Consider the following 17,124-nt stretch of genomic DNA (forward strand, 5'->3'; position numbering starts at 1 on the left):
TACTTTAGTGGAAAAGCAAACCATACCAAACCATACCGAACCATACCGAACCGTTCCAACACCGTACCATGCGGTACCATGCAGTGGAAAACCAAACCGGGCCAAGTAGAGCCGAGCCGGTACTTGCAGTGGAAAAGTGCCAAAAGTGGCATGCTGGGATTGACAAACTACTCCTGAAAGGATGAGATTTAATAGCATTTTAAAAAATTGGGAACACTGTATTACTGTATGGCTTATTTGGACTGTATCACCATGGTAGATGCAAGCGGTAATGTCTAGATTACAGTGTGAGTGACAGCATGGTGAACAATGGTAGTCTTCATCACTAAATCCCCCATTACATGCTAAAACTTTTTTTTTTTCAATTTTTATATTGCTCATAATTGTTAATAATTTATAATATCAGCATTAAAAAAAACAAAAAAAAACAACAACAAAGAATTTAAAATAATAAAAAAAAAAACATTAGCCGTAGTGTTTGTATAGGAAAAGTTAGGTTGCTCTGACGCGAAGGTGGTCTACACCTCATATTAAGTAGCCCCATGGCTATCCATTGAACTGCACCCGCCCCTTGCCAAGCAGACGGGTTATCCGCTGTCCATCTGTACAAGTCCAAAACAGAATGCAAGAGGAGGGGCAATACAACCCCCAGTCCTTCATCCTTTGTAGGAACACTTTCTTATTCTTGCTTTTTTTTTTTGTCCGGTCCAAAGCTTTTAAAATTTACAAGGGTTTCTTTGAAACTAAAATATGGGTTTTGGCACTTTATGGAAATAAAAATGAATCTGTGAAATGAAAAGCAGGAAAAAAACATAAAAGGGATTAACTATGTGCAGAAGTAAAATCACTATTTACAATTGGAACACCAACAGATTCTAAGGTTGTCTTTTCTACGCTGCTGTTTTTGGAACTATTGTAGTATTTGTTTTTTGAAGAGTTTGTCAACCCTCTGTATGCTCCTACAAAATCCTCCGATCATAGATTGGAATGGATTAAAGACAAGTGTCAGGGTGCAGTTCCTTGTACCCGGCTCAGAAGACACTCCCTGTTTTTTTATTTCTCTAGGAAATTCGAGGAGCTGAGCGATCATTTGTGGTGGTCTTCTTCAGTTTGACCCCACGGCGAATTGCGTTGAGCATATCTTCTCCCTGCGGTGCATCTATCAGAGCAGTATCTGCTGTCTCGGGGTCTGGTTGGCCTGTGGGTTCAGGAATGACAGGACCATCCTGTTCATCTTCTTCCTCTTCATATTCTGACCGACCTGGCCTTTGCTCTTCAGCAATGACACCAGGGGTTCCCGGGACAGGGGGGTTTACAGAAGCTTGTCCACTCCATAAGGATGCAGGTATGTCCCCGCCCAGCACGGCTCCTTCTGTGATGGATGGTGAGTCGGGGCTCTGTTCAGGTGACTCTTCACTAGTGTTGCTGGGAAGACCACCTGGAATGTCTGGGACAGTTGGGGTTTTGACCGGGATAACTGGTGTCTTTATTGGAATGGGACCTCCTCCGATGGTTCCGCGTCTCACTGACGGCTTGGTAGACGGTGTCCTCCGGATGGTGGCCACACCAGGAGTGACTATAACAGGCGCAAAGTTGGCTGGCAATCCTGCCGTGGACGCAGGGCGCTTGGATTGAAACATCCTGCGATATGACTGACTGATGTCGCTGTTTCTCGGGATGGTGGAGGACTTGTCGAAATCCTGTTGCTCTTGCTCCTGATCTCCACTCACCGAGAAGTAATCATAATCTGAAACTAGAAACAAAAGGGAGGTATGAGTGTTAAGTGAATTTCCTGTAGAAGACTTTGGGGTTTTATTAATGTGGCCGGGATAAATACTGTATTGCAGAGTTATTTTTCACCATAACATGCAAGTAGGGTTTCCATTTCATTCTTCCACACAGGCATAAAAAAGAAAAGACTGCTATTAACAAAAGAAACTAAGATAGTTCTTCCTTAAAACTGATAAACCATACATATGGACACATTATCTACTTGCCGACCACATAACTTAGTTATATGGTGGCAGAGCGGCTCTCCTGCGCTGGATCACCCTGCACTTTCAGGTAGGGGGCACTTGCTGTGGAAGTGCTGTGATTTAGCACACGGTATGCCAGCCAATAGATGTCTGCTGACACCCACTGATCGGCGAGGAGCCACACAGAACGGAGCTCTGCCTATGTAAACAAGGCAGAGCTCCGTTCTGAAAGGGGAAAATTGATTGAGTGATGGAGTCCTGCAAAGCAGGGAAAAAAATCCATCACTTCCCCAAGTAAAAAGCAGCACACATAGTACACAAAGACTGATTAGGCACAAATTAAAGCCTTTAAACATCCTAGATGTTTAACCCCTCCCTGGTGTCATTAGTACAGTGACCATGCATATTTTTAGCACTGATCAATGTGGGAGGCAGGATTCTGGGAGGATGTCCATGGATGCCATCCCAGAACTGGAAGCCCGGAGCTTGGATGGAGGAGGGGGGGGGGTCCCTTCATGGTTTCTTGCACCAGCCACCTGAAGGTTCTAGTCACGCCTCTGGTAAGGGGTGTCTGTAGATAAAAAAACAAACTGTGCAGCTCTGACTAAAGTTGAATAAGGCACTTGCAACAGGTGTTGGCTATTTACATACCTTATGAAGCCTGACTGAAATACTCCCAGGTTATTGCTAGGAAATTGCTTAATGAGGCCCAGTCATCACTGCTCTCCTCCACCATCATTAAGCCTTCAAAATTCTACCAATGCAACACTGAATATTCAGATTTTTGCATAAGTCTGGTTATGACTGGATCTCTTTAACCACTTTACGACCGCTCACTGTGCCTCTACTGCGGCACAGTGGCTCGTTCCCATCCAGCGACGTAGACCAACGTCGCTGGACTCCTCCCCTTGTGGGCGGCGCTCACACGCCGCCGGAGGCTCGCTCCCGCTGTTTTCAGTCACAGCAGGAGTTGGGCCAGCGATCTCCGCTGCTCTTCCCCGATCGTCGGGGAATCGAGTTTGGAGATCCGCCCGCTTGTGTAAACGAAGCGGGCGGATCTCCTAAGTGACAGATTGCAGGGTTCAGCATAGCTGAACATGCGATCTGTCCCTGTGTCACTCAGTGACCTCCCCCCACACACGTTAGTAAGCACCAAGTATACATTAACCCCTCCCTCTCCAATAAAATTAACCCCTTCCCTACCAGTGTCATTTTTACAGTAACAGTGCATATTTATAGCACTAATTACTGTAGTAATGTCACTGGTACCCCCAAAAGTGTCAAAAATGTCAGTCAAGGGTCCGATCTGTCCGCCGCAATGTCGCAGTCCCGCAAAAAAAAAAAAAAAAAAAAAAAAAAATCGCAGATCGCCGCCATTACTCATTAAAAAAAAAAACAGCAAAAATGACAAATCTTTCCCTTAGTTAGTAAACGCAATAACTTTTGCGCAAACCAATCAAAATACGCTTATTGTGATTTTTTTTTTACCAAACATATGTAGCAGAAAACAAATTGGCCAAAAATTTTTAAAAATTTAGATTTTTCCTTTTTTTTGGGGGGAATTTCATATGTGTGAAAAATATTGTTATGTTTTCAAAATTTACGCACTTTTTTGTTTATAGCGCAAAAAGTAAAAATCGCACAGTTGATCAAATACCACCAAAAGAAAACTCTGTTTGTGGAAAAAAAAGGACGTAAATTTCGTTTGGGTACGGCGTCGCACGACCGCGCAATTGTCAGTTAAAGTTGCACAGTGCCGAATCGCAAAAAGTGACCTGGACGTAAGACAGCAAAATCCTCCGGTGGTAAAGTGGTTAATATAACAACTCACAGTACCTTTGATGCTAATTCGAGGCTGTGTGTAACAGTTTTCATCTGTGATGTTTTAGAATAAGGACAATTGTGTTCCTCACCTTGTGATGGGATGGTGTCCTCTGAACAGCATGGGGTGGTGGTTTGTGTGCTGTATCCACTGGAGCACTGCAGGGAATCTCGACTGCTCCTCTGTGTATCAAGCTGCAGTCCTCTGCTCAGGGCTAAAGCCAGATCGTCACAGTTTTCTGCTTCTTCCCCTTGCTGGTGGGGGGGACACAAAAAAAAGAATAAATGAAAAATTCCTAAGAAAGCAAATGTTGTGATCGAGTCTATTGTGGTAAACAGATATGGACAACCCGCAGACCTCCAACTCTTAAAGTCCTGGAATGTCTGCTCAATCATGCTTCAACTCAACCTCTGGAGACCCTGAGCAATGCTGACACCTCTAACTCTTTGCTAGAGGCCCGCAGGTTGTCTCCAGACCAGAGGTGCCAGATCTGTAGATTATGATCCAATCAGATATACTATTTGTCCTGCTAAAACAAAACTCCTTGGAGTCCTTGCAGGGCAATTGGAAATTTGGAAATACTGAAAGAATAATGTCTGTGCCTCCATGCATTTGCAACTGAACCCAGAGCTGCATTTGCAATTGGGGGATCCACAGTCAAGCCAAAATGACAGATCTATCCCATTTATGGTCAGAGCCATATGATGGAGGGTGGTTGTCCCAAAGTATTTTGCTAGTTTGCAAAACTGCAGTTTGGGGTCATAACTGGGATAGGCCCATCTTTTGCTCATTTACTGTGCCAAAATTGTAGGGTTATCAGCCTACAATTTTGGCAATTGTTGCCTTGCTGTAAAAAAAAAAAAAAATGGCGGGGCACCTCTGCTCTAAACAAACCAAATATCCATTCTGGCAAACTCAAAGTTAACAGTTAAAAAGCATAAAGAGAAGATAACGAGATGTTAAAAGAGCCCTGTCATGGTCATTTCTATGGTTAGGCGTACTATAGTGCAGAAAGAGTTTCTAATTAAGCTGTAAAATAAAGCATGGTTTCCTGAAGATTGGTGTTAGCAGCTAGAGAAAGAAGAGAATCTGAGAACAAAGGGTTAGAGACATGCTTTTTGGTCAAATTAAACTTTACCCTTGATGCCATGGGCATTCTTGCACTGCGGGGTGAATGAGCCTCATTAATTAGTCCGGGATGCATGAACTGGGCTCCTGAAGAAAGGTCGACTTCACGTTTGCGTCTCTGAAGAGTGTTCATCACAGGCTGGTCGTATGGACCTGGCTTAGCCCAGTCCTGAATGAAAGGTTAGAGGCTGTATATGGATGTCACCAACATGACTCTTTTTAAGGAAAGATTACTGTCCCCCAAAGCAAGTACACAGAGAAATGAGAACAATGACATATATCAGGGCTGGATTTTTCATTATGTCAGGCTCTTATTTAGCCAGCAGAGATAAATCCTCTGCTTTAATGCATGGCACTTGACTTAGTGAGATAACAAATAATACTGCTTCCAGCTAACAAAATCTGTTCTTTCTCCTTCCTGAAAAAAAAAATCTTTACCTGGCATTGGTAAACCACATGCAGCTGGGCTCTTAACTGCTAGCAGACAATTTCTACAAGTCTATAAAAAGGCCCTTATAAAACTCGCTTACTTGCTGGTAACTGGATGTAAAGGTGTATAAGTGCGCTAGAAGTAAAATAGTGAAGATTTCCACTCTAGACATATTTGTTCTCTACTAGTACCCTAAATCAGCCTTTTTCAACCAGGGAGCCTTGGTAAAAAGCCTAAAATTACCCAAAATTACCCAAAAATTGTACACAAGCCAGCAGGTGCATCAAGCCTGCCTTTTAGTTACACAAAGCCACAGGTTTTTATTGTGCACCATTTCAACCTTCCAGCCACCGGCATCCCAACAACCAGTGATGTCATCAGTGTTGAGAAGGGTGTTGATCGCCTGCACAGTATCCTTGTTTGACCCTCCCCTGCCACTCTCCATCAACACTGGGGTCACATTAGCTGAGTGCGAGAGAGAAACTGAGGGAGAGGAGAAACACTGGAATACTAGTCGGTACTAGTGTGCAAAAATGTATTTGATTTGAAAGAATACATCACCTCTAACGTTGGGTGTCCTACGTATTGATGCTGCTGCATTATGAAAAGGTTTTTTACATTTTAGAACTGGGTGCCTTGAGACTTGTCCATAATTTTAAAAGGGGCCTTAATTGAAAACAGGTTTAGAAACACTGCCCTAAATAATGTACATTTCTTCTTGAATGCTTCCTGAAAATAGCAGTGCACTTCCTGTGCCTAGGCACTCCTGTGCCCTGAACCTCAAAGCTGTAGATCTAAAGTAAAAGGATTCAGATTACAAAGGGAAATTTCTAAAGAGAGAAAATCTAAGGCACTGCTGCTTCTGACTGCTAGACCTAACAGATTTGGACTTAGATGTGGGCATGTCACTACTGTACTGCTCACAATTCCCCTTGCAGGAGTGGAAGCTGTATCTGGGGGTCTACAGTGCAAGGAGTCTTTTGCTTCTGCTTCATTCATTCTGTGGATCTGTGTTTGTGGATCTGGATTTGCACAGCCCTGCCCCTAAGCCTCCATCCCTCCATAGAGATACAATGTGAGGCAAGGCAGGTCGGTAATAGGGAAAAGCTATACTAGCTCTAGTTTTTTGACCTTTGTGTGCCTCTTTTGGGCACAGCCTCTGTAGTACAGAGCATCTTTAACTTGTAGCATCCCTACACCTAAGAGGCCTCTGGCACAATAGACTCGATTGGCTCTATTTAAGTATCTGTATAGTATTGCAGCCAATTCCTCTCCTAGTATTAGAATAGTAAAACTCCCAATGTAGTAAGAAGGATCCAAAACAAAATGATATGCACAGAGCCCTGGTCTCAACCCCACTGAACACCTTTGGGGTTAGAATGCCAATTATGAGCTTGGTGTTCTCATCCAATATCAGTAACCTCACAAATGCTCTTTTAGGTAAATGGGCAAATTCCCACAGAAAACTCCCAAAATACTGTAAAAAGCTATCCCATAAGAGCTGATGTGGTTAAAGCTGCAAGTGGGGAAGGGAGGGGAGGTTGGTAATAGTGATCGACCAATATAGTTTTTTTATTGCGGATACCGATATTTTGGTCATCAGTCATCACATATCGTTATCGGCTGATATTGGCCGATATTTTCGTACATTAAAAAATGTTTTATTTTATTTTCTTAAAAGGTACTCTGGTGGAGGGATCTGGGGGTCTAAAAGACCCCAAACCCCTCCTCTGCACTTGAAAGCATTCAAAACGCCAAGTTTGGCTGTTTTTAATGCTGTAATTTTTTTAAATTTGGTGCCAAGTACCCGGAAGTGATGTCATGACATCACTTCCGAGTTTTTACATGGAGACACGATCAGAGCTGAATGCGGCTTTGATAGGGTCTTCGGTGCCGTGCAGGCTGGTTGCCCGGGTCTCCTGGTGGAACGGGAGACCCGGGCGGGCAACGGAAGGCGGCGGGAGGGGGGGGGGGACATCCCCTCCCGGTCCTTGTAATGACAGCCGAGCGGCTACTCAGCAACATCGGCTGACATTACAAGACAGCCGACCGTTGGCTATGGACGCCGGTACCGGGGTGATACCTCTAGCTGCAGGCATCACTCCTGTGCAAGCACTTTCCCGAAATATCGGCAATATCGGTAACCTCCGGGGCCGATTCCGATATATCGGGAAAAGTGCATATCGGCCCCTAATATATTGGCTTTGCCGATAAATCGGTTGATCCCTAGTTGGCAACTCCATATTAATGCTCATGGGTTTAGAGTGGGATGTCTAATAAGCTGATATAGATATAATGGTCAGGAGTCTACAAACTTTAAGGCCATAAAGCATAATATCCAGTTATAACCACTGGTTTAAATGCTAGTCCTTGAATTAAATTCACAAGTACAACATCACCAGAATGAAATAATTACACCTAAAACGTAATTACACCTAAAACGTCAAACTAGGAAACTGTATACGTTTTCTGTCCCTACCAGATGGTAGGACTTGAAGGAACACTACTGCCGGAAATATTTTATTTTGATAATTGGAGGCAGTTAAAACATGTAATGAGAGTACCGAGAACATCAACTGCTTTTTTACATTCTTTTATTTGTGTGAATGAAGCCCAAGGTGACCAGCAAATCCTGGAGTCTTGGTAACCAATTATGTAAATCCAGCCCTGCTATAAGTACAAAGGAAAAGTAATAATTGAAGGGGCCGTCAAAAAAGACAGCATGATCTTGAAGACAACATGGACCCATGAAAGGACTACTGTGCAGTTAGAAGTCAGACACATATTGAGCAGTGCTACAGAATGAGAACAACAGAAGTTTAAAGTTGGAAACTTTAGATTTAAAATGATTACTTAGTTGAAGAGTCTCTTCAGTTAAAGGACCTTTGATCATGTAACTGTTTACTTAGAAGTTTGACCAAGATCTAGGCTGTGATGTGTACGTAGTTCATGGTTTGAGTTGAGGGTCATGTGACTGATAAATAAATCTGTCGCACTTTAACCACTTTACCACCGGAGCATTTTGCTGTCTTACGTCTGGGCCACTTTTTGCGATTCGGCGCTGTGCGAATTTAACTGACAATTGCGCGGTCGTGCGACGCCGTACCCAAACGAAATTTACGTCCTTTTTTTCCCACAAACAGAGCTTTCTTTTCGTGGTATTTGATCACCTGTGCGATTTTTACTTTTTGCGCTATATACAAAAAAAGAGCATTTATTTTGAAAAAAATAACAATATTTTTAAAATTTTTTTATATGAAATTCCCCCCAAAAAAGATGTAAAAACCAATTTTTTTTTTAAATTTTTGGCCAATTTGTTTTCTGCTACCTATGTTTGGTAAAAAAAATCACAATAAGCGTATTTTGATTGGTTTGCGCAAAAGTTATTGCGTTTACTAACTAAGGGAAAGATTTATGTCATTTTTGGTGTTTTTTTTTTAAACGCGTAATGGCGGCGATCTGCGATTTTTTTTGTGGGACTGCAACATTGCGGTGGACAGATTGGACCCTTGACTGACATTTTTGACACTTTTGGGGTACCAGTGACATTACTGCAGTAATCAGTGCTATATATATGCACTGTTACTGTAAAAATGACACTGGCAGGAAGGGGTTAATTTTATTGGAGAGGGAGGGGTTAATGTATGCCCGGTGCTTACTGACGTGTGTGGGGGGAGGTGACTGAGTGACACAAGGACAGATCCAGGGTTCAGCTATGCTGAACCCTGCAATCTGACCCTGCCTGTCACTTAAGAGATCCGCCCGCTTGTGTTTACACAGGCAGGCGGATCTCCACACTAGATCCCCGACGATCAGGGAAGATCGGCGGCGATCGCCGCTGCTCCTCCCCTGGCCCGACTCCCGCTGTGACTGAATACAGCGGGAGCGAGCAAGGGGAGTGTCTGACGACGTAGTACTACGTCGTCAGACGATAACGAGCCACTCTGCCGCAGTAATATTACTGCAGGCAGACGTAAAGTGGTTAAATTACAATTGCGTGGTCATGCAACACTGTACCCAGACTAAATTTTTATCATTTTGTTCACACAAATAGAGCTTTCTCTTGGTGGTATTTAATCACCAATGGGTTTTTTATTTTTTGCTAAATAGAGGAAAAAAAAAAAATAAATAAATAAAAAAACGACTGTTTGTTTTTGCTGTTGTAATATTTAGCAAATAAATAATCTTTCTTCATGAATTTAGGCCAAATGTATTCTGCTACATAAGGGCTCTTTCACACGGGCGTTCCGTATTTCCGTTTTTCATCCCATCCGTTTGCGGATGAAAAACGGACATAATGTATCTCTATGTAAATACGGATGTCATCGGATGATCATCCTCCGACATCCGTTTTTTGTCAGTTCAGTTCAGTTTTTTTGAACGGAGGAGAACCCTATTTTTTCTTCCTTTCAAAAAACGGAACTGAAGCAAAAACGGATGTCAGTGGTGTCATCCGCAGACATCCGTATTTACATAGACATGCATTATGTCAGTTTTTCATCCGCAAACGGATGGGATGAAAAACGGACATACGGACCGGATGACACAAGTGTCATCCGTGTCCGTTACAAAAAAAAAAAAAAGGACCTGATCGGGCAAAAAAAAAGGAACGCCCGTGTGAAAGAGCCCTTACTTTGGGGAAAATAACCCAAATCAGTGTATATTATTTAGTCTGTAATAAAGTATTATAGAGTCCACAAACTATGATATACAGTGGGTACGGAAAGTATTCAGACCCCCTTAAATTTTTCACTCTTTGTTATATTGCAGCCATTTGCTAAAATCATTTAAGTTCATTCTTCTTCCTCATGAATGTACACATAGCACCCCATACTGACAGAAAAACACAGAATTGTTGACATTGTTGCAGATTTATTAAAAAAGAAAAACTGAAATATCACATGGTCCTAAGTATTCAGACCCTTTGCTGTGACACTCATATATTTAACTCAGGTGCTTTCCATTTCTTCTGATCATCCTTGAGATGGTTCTACACCTTCATTTGAGTCCAGCTGTGTTTAATTATACTGATTGGACTTGATTAGGAAAGCCACACACCTGTCTATATAAGACCTTCCAGATCACAATGCATGTCAGAGCAAATGAGAATCATGAGGTCAAAGGAACTGCCTGAAGAGCTCAGAGACAGAATTGTGGAAAGGCACAGATCTGGCCAAGGTTGCAAAAAGATTTCTGCTGCACTTAAGGTTCCTAAGAGCACAGTGGCCTCCATAATCCTCAAATGGAAGACGCTTGGGACGACCAGAACCCTTCCTAGAGCTGGCCGTCCGGCCAAACTGAGCTATCGGGGGAGAAGAGCCTTGGTGAGAGAGGTAAAGAAGAACCCAAAGATCACTGTGGCTGAGCTCCAGAGATGCAGTCAGGAGATGGGAGAAAGTTGTAGAAAGTCAACCATCACTGCAGCCCTCCACCAGTCGGGGCTTTATGGCAGAGTGGCTCGACGGAAGCCTCTCCTCAGTGTAAGACACATGAAAGCCTGCATGGAGTTTGCTAAAAAACACCTGAAGGACTCCGAGATGGTGAGAAATAAGATTCTCTGGTCTGATGAGTCCAAAATAGAACTTTTTGGCCTTAATTCTAAGCGGTATGTGTGGAGAAAACCAGGCACTGCTCATCGCCTGTCCAATACAGTCCCAACAGTGAAGCATGGTGGTGGCAGCATCATGCTGTGGGGGTGTTTTTCAGCTGCAGGGACAGGACGACTGGTTGCAATCGAGGGAAAGATGAATGCGGCCAAGTACAGGGATATCCTGGACAAAAACCTTCTCCAGAGTGCTCTGGACCTCAGACTGGGCCGAAGGTTTACCTTCCAACAAGACAATGACCCTAAGCACACAGCTAAAATAACAAAGGAGTGGCTTCACAACAACTCCGTGACTGTTCTTGAATGGCCCAGCCAGAGCCCTGACTTAAACCCAATTGAGCATCTCTGGAGAGACCTAAAAATGGCTGTCCACCAACGTTTACCATCCAACCTGACAGAACTGGAGAGGATCTCCAAGGAGGAATGGCAGAGGATCCCCAAATCCAGGTGTGAAAGACTCGTTGCATCTTTCCCAAAAAGACTCCTGGCTGTATTAGATCAAAAGGGGGCTTCTACTAAATACTGAGCAAAGGGTCTGAAAACTTAGGACCATGTGATATTTCAGTTTTTCTTTTTTAATAAATCTGCAACAATGTCAACAATTCTGTGTTTTTCTGTCAGTATGGGGTGCTATGTGTACATTCATGAGGAAGAAGAATGAACTTAAATGATTTTAGCAAATGGCTGCAATATAACAAAGAGTGAAAAATTTAAGGGGGTCTGAATACTTTCCGTACCCACTGTATATCATAGTTTGTGGACTCTATTGTGGACTCTATAATATTGATCATTCCTGATATACTGACAGCCTATCTCATTTCTTGAGGCCCAAAAATGTCAGGACAGTACAAATATCCCCCAAATGACCCCTTTTTGGAATGTAGACAGTCCAAGGTATTTAGTAAAAGGCATGGCAAGTTTTTTGAAGTTTTTATTTTTTGTCATAATATTTTGAAATGTTTATTTATTTTTTTTACATATTGTCACCAGTGCAGTACAGCGTCATCATATAAAAACGGGTGTGACAGTGATTAGAGACACTGACTGGTGAAAGTACAAAAAAAACCCAAAACATTTTCCAATTTTTTTTTATTATATTTTTGTTTTTATTATATTTTTGTTTCTATTATATTTTTTTTAAGTTTTTTTTTTTACCAGTGCAATATAATGGTACCATAGTGAAGTGATCAGTCATTTATTTTTACACATTTGGTTATGGCATTGAGTAAAATCGGTTCTTTCAGTTTTTGTTGTGATTAGCTGCAATTGGCCACAATTGTTCACATGGCGCAGATGGGCTGTGATTGGCCCAGTCTATACAATCTAATCCCTGTGACCAATCACAGTTAGCAACACTAAGGCTCCATGTACACGGGACGTTGAAAATGGCCGTTTAGGAGCAGTTGGGCGTTTTTTTCAGAAGCCCCTGTACGCAGCTCCATGTTATCTTATCTGTCCATGTACACAGGGTCGTTTACAGTCATTTGCAGGCAGTTGCATTCAGGGACTTTTTTTAGAACGCAATTATTTGCATTCGAACGTGTGTTTCCCGGCGTTTCAAACTCACAAACGCGACCGAACGCGTCCGAACGCGATGACCCGCGTTTAGCGTTCGCGTTTTTCCATTTTAAAGGGGAATCATTTTTTTGACCTCTATGAACGGTTCTAAATGCAAACGCCAGCAAACGCCCGCTAAACGCGGGTACAAACGCAACCTAACGGACGTTTCAAACGTCCTAAAAATTCCAGCATTCAAAGGGACTTTTAACGTCTCGTGTACATGGAGCCTAAGAATGGCTTGAAAGGAAGTCAACCATTGTTTACAACTGTAATGTGACCTGCTGTGATTGGTTACAGCAGACACATGGTACAGTAACAGGAGAAAATCCAGAGGAAAATGATAGGCCAAATACAGAAAACAGTACAATCAAATATAATTATTTTAATTTTATAACTAGGACCTATAGATGTAAAAACAGTTATATGACCAAAAGTTCCCATCAAAATAAAACATAGGGCAGTGACGGCAAACCTTGGCACCATAGATTTTTTAGAACTACATTTCCCATGATGCTCATGCACTCCATTGTAGTTGAGCATCATGGGAGGTGTAGCTCCAAAAAATCTGGGGTGCCAAGGTTCGCCATCACTAACATAGGGTGTCAAAATCCAATCCAAGGAAAATAACTGCCAACTTACAATAAAGGAAGAAACAGATTACAGAACTGAATTTTAAGCAAGAAAATACAATTGGCAGACAGTGAAAGGTATGGGACTCCACAATGCCTACTAACCTCACCATAACTGAATAATTAGTTTACAGCCCATTTATGTTTCCACTTTGTGTGTGTTTACTATATGCGTGCCTCGTGAACGGTCATGTGTTTCTTTTATGCATTTTCCATCCTTTTCTGCACTGTCTGTAAATCCCCCCCAAAACAAGTATCATTAAAACTCTAAACCTTCTGCATTAATCAATGGTTAATGTAGTATAATACTCTACTAGAGTTTTCAGGTTGAGATACACATATGTATAGTGTACAGTTTGCCTTTTATTGCCTTTAAGTGTTATCTATCCCTATGGAGAATGTTCTTACTGGAATCCACGCATTAGCTTAAAAGCGGCTTGTTATGGGGTCACTCAGCAGGGGGGAGGATCCCAGAGTGCCAGGCAGGGGACCCAATAAGAGGAGGATCTGGGCTGTGCAAAACCAGCTGCACAGAGCAGGTAAGTAACTACGGCAGGCTGGCCCTCCTGCACGAACCGCCTTAGGTATATGTCGGTCGCGCGCCTGCAGCTAGGGGGCGAGCAGTGGGGACTCCGATGAACGGGGCAGGCGGCTCCGATTGCCGCCGGACACCCGCGATTGTTCCCCGCTGAGAGAGAAGAACGGTCGGCTGTTCTTCTCTCTGGAATGATCACAGAGCTCCTGTGATCCTTCTATGTAGGATCACATGTCTCTATGATCATTTCACAAGCCCAACCCCCACACAGTTAGAATCACTCCCCTAGGTACAAATTTAACCCTTTGATCGCCACTGGGTTAACCCTTCCCTGCCAATGGCATTATTACAGTAACAGTGCATATTTTTAGCATTGATTACTGTAGTAACGTCACTGGTCCCCCCAAAAGCGTCAAAAATGTAAGTTAGGGGTCCAATCTGTCCACAGCAATGTCGCAGTCCCGTTAAAAATCGCAGATCGCCGCCATTACTAGTAAAAAAAAAAAAAATTATATACATTTTTCCCATAGTTAGTAGACGCAATAACTTTTGCACAAACCAATCAAAATAAGCTTATAGCGATTTCTTTTACCAAAAATATGTAGCAGAAAACAAATTGGCCTAAAATGTTTTTTTGGGAATGTTATATAGCAGAATGTGAAAAATAGTTTTTTTTTTTTCAGAATTGTCGCTCTATTTTTGTTTATAGCGCAAAAAATAAAAATCGCAGAGGTGATCAATTACCACCAAAAGTAAGCTTTATTTTTGGGAAAAAAAAGGACATCCATTTTATTTGGGTACAGCGTCGCACGACCGTGCAATTTTCCGTTAAAATAACGCAGTGCCGAATGGCAAAAAATGGCCTGGTCATTAAGAGGGCAAATCCTTCCGGTCCAGAAGTGGTTACAAAAAAAAATCAAAAATTGTAGGTTTAATTTTACTTTAAGCATTCTGTGCTCCAGGGGACAAAGTACATGTAGTACTTAGTTCCATGCTCCTACGTGCTTTGTAAGCCTAGCTAGGAGAGTAGACTTCCCAAAGGCCATCCAACACACCCACCCAATTGCCACCACTGGTCTAAGGCAAGTTCTTGGAGTGGAGACAAGCGTCAGTTAACAAGAAGCTTGCTATCTACGTTGTTGAGCATCTCGTCCAACCTGTTAGCTAGGCCTACAAATGAAGGAACAATGGACTATGTGTATTCCATGTACATTGAACTAGGGATCGACCGATATAGCGGGAGCCGATATGCACTTTCCCCGATATATATCGGAATCGGCCTTTGGATTTACCGATATTGCCGATATTTAGGGAAAGTGCATGTACCAGAGTGATGTCTGTAGCTAGAGGCATCACCCCGGTACCGGCATCCATAGCTGACGGTCGGCTGACTTGTAATGACAACCGATGCGGCTGAGAAGCCGCTTGGCTGTCATTACAAGGAGCGGGAGGGGACGCCCCCCCCCTCTCGCCACCTTCCACAGCTCACCCCGGGTCTCGCGTCTCACCAGGAGAACTTGGGCATCCTTCCTGCACCACCGCCGTCTGACTGGGTCTCCATTTTTTTTTAATTCGGCGTCGAGTACCCGGAAGTGATGTCATGACATGACATCACTTCCAAGTACTGGCGGCGCCGAATTAAAAAAACTTGGCGTTTTGAATGCTTTTAAGTGCAGAGGAGGGGTTTGGGGTCTTTTAGACCCCCAGATCCCTCCACCACAGTACCTTTGGCATTAAAAAAAAAAAAATTTTAATGTCCGAAAATATCAGCCAATATCGGCCGATACCAATATTCTATGACCAAAATATCGGTGTCGGTCGATCATTACTTTGAACCCTGGGGGACAGAACAATGAAAAAATTAAGTGAGAATTCTTCTTGAATTCTGTACCAAAAATTAGCATTACATGGAACTACACTAGAAGATGAATAAAGCTGAGAGAGACAACACAGTGTAAGTAGTACTTTTTTAAATACTTATAATTTTAAAATTCTACAGTTTTCCTTTTATTCTGATCAAAATGATTTTAATGCATAATCATTTTTGGACAATCTAGAGAGATGGTGAGTTCAGTACGGTTGTGTAGTCTTTACAAAAAGATCAAAACTTTACAGAAATTAGGAAACCCCGGACAATGGTTTGATTAGATGACAGGAAAGAGGAGATGGGACATCAAAGCCAAAAGCCGCACCACACAAACACAAACCTTCCAGGAAGGGATCTTGGATGATGGCAACATGCCTGGACCAATGGTGTAATAGTGATAGTCTGGATGAGCGGAATTAGATCGGGTCCAGGGGCGGGACACTGTGAGCGGGAAATGGGTGAAATGGCCTGCCATAGGCATTTCGCCATAGTGATGATACCCATTAGACAGCTGGAGACAGACAACATGGAGGAGGAAAAAAACAAAACCGGGAACAAAATGCAAAATCAATACAATGGTAAAGGTGATTAAAATCAAGCTGAGATTGATCCACCTCTAAACCCAGGGGTAGCAGCCATTTTGTAGACAGCACCACAAAAAAAAAAAAAAAAAAAAAAATAGAGGTGTTTCTAGAACACATTCTGTGTTAAATTTTCTACCATAGGTTAGGGTATGAAAGTGGACACCTATCTGTGGACAACACACTCCTTCCTTCCACAACTCTATTCTTGTAATACTGTACATGAGGCCTATTGAGGGATGATCATAACAATCTGCCGACAGTGACATAACTTAGGCCCATTTCTATAAATGCCTGTGAAGGTTCTCCTTTACCCAGGTCATGGTATAGTTAGTCGTGGTTAGTCACATTTAACTGGGCTTGAGGTGGTCAGCAGACTGGCTTAGTGGTTAGTACTTCTGCCTTGAGTCCTTGGTTTGAATTCTAACCAGGACACTACCAGCATGTAGTTTGCATGTCCTCTCCGTGCTTGCATGACATTTCCTCTGGGTACTCAAATTCCCTCCCACACTCCAAAGACATGTTGGAAGGGTATTTTGCTCCTGTCTACAGTATATTGGCCCTATAATGTGTATGCATGAAAGGTAGGGAGCTTAGTTAGATTGTAGTCTTCTTGAGGGGAGAGACTGATGTGAATGTAAAGCACTGTGTAAATTGTGGGCGCTATATGAATACCCAATAAAAAATAAATAAAAAAACGTTCTAATGCAGGGTTACTCAACCAAGGTTCCATGGAACCAGGGCCATCTTTTCCATTGGGCATGCCCGGCGGTTGCCCGGGGACCCCACTTGCCAAGGGGCCCCACACACAGGGTGGCATTTACACTGTCCCCCCCCCCCCTAGGCCAGTCTCCAGATTAGTTTACCTGGTGGTCTAGGTCCCCCCCCCCCATTGTCCGCCGGTGGCTCTGAGTCTCCCTGCACACTGGTTGCTAGGAAGGCCAGCCGATTGGCATCTAGCAACCAGTGACGTTCTGAGAGGACCCATCAT

The 17,124-nt window shown here is 42.9% G+C and overlaps 1 protein-coding gene across 1 annotated transcript in view; it reads right to left on the bottom strand.

Moving 5' to 3' along the window:
- Positions 1 to 1,046: 1,046 nt before the first annotated feature.
- Positions 1,047 to 17,124, bottom strand: part of LOC309556571 (protein MTSS 1-like) — a gene marked incomplete at its 5' end in the record, with an annotated part of 53,375 nt that continues 37,297 nt past the window's right edge. Inside the window, 4 exons of the mRNA XM_082259015.1 lie at positions 1,047 to 1,753; positions 3,890 to 4,052; positions 4,937 to 5,095; positions 15,893 to 16,063. Coding sequence (XP_082115141.1) covers positions 1,062 to 1,753; positions 3,890 to 4,052; positions 4,937 to 5,095; positions 15,893 to 16,063 — 1,185 coding nt within the window. The 3' untranslated portion in view covers positions 1,047 to 1,061. The remainder of the gene's footprint in view (positions 1,754 to 3,889; positions 4,053 to 4,936; positions 5,096 to 15,892; positions 16,064 to 17,124) is intronic.

The sequence above is a fragment of the Pelophylax lessonae genome (assembly GCF_965119305.1).
Source record: "Pelophylax lessonae genome assembly, chromosome: 5".
Taxonomy (NCBI): Eukaryota; Metazoa; Chordata; class Amphibia; order Anura; family Ranidae; genus Pelophylax; species Pelophylax lessonae.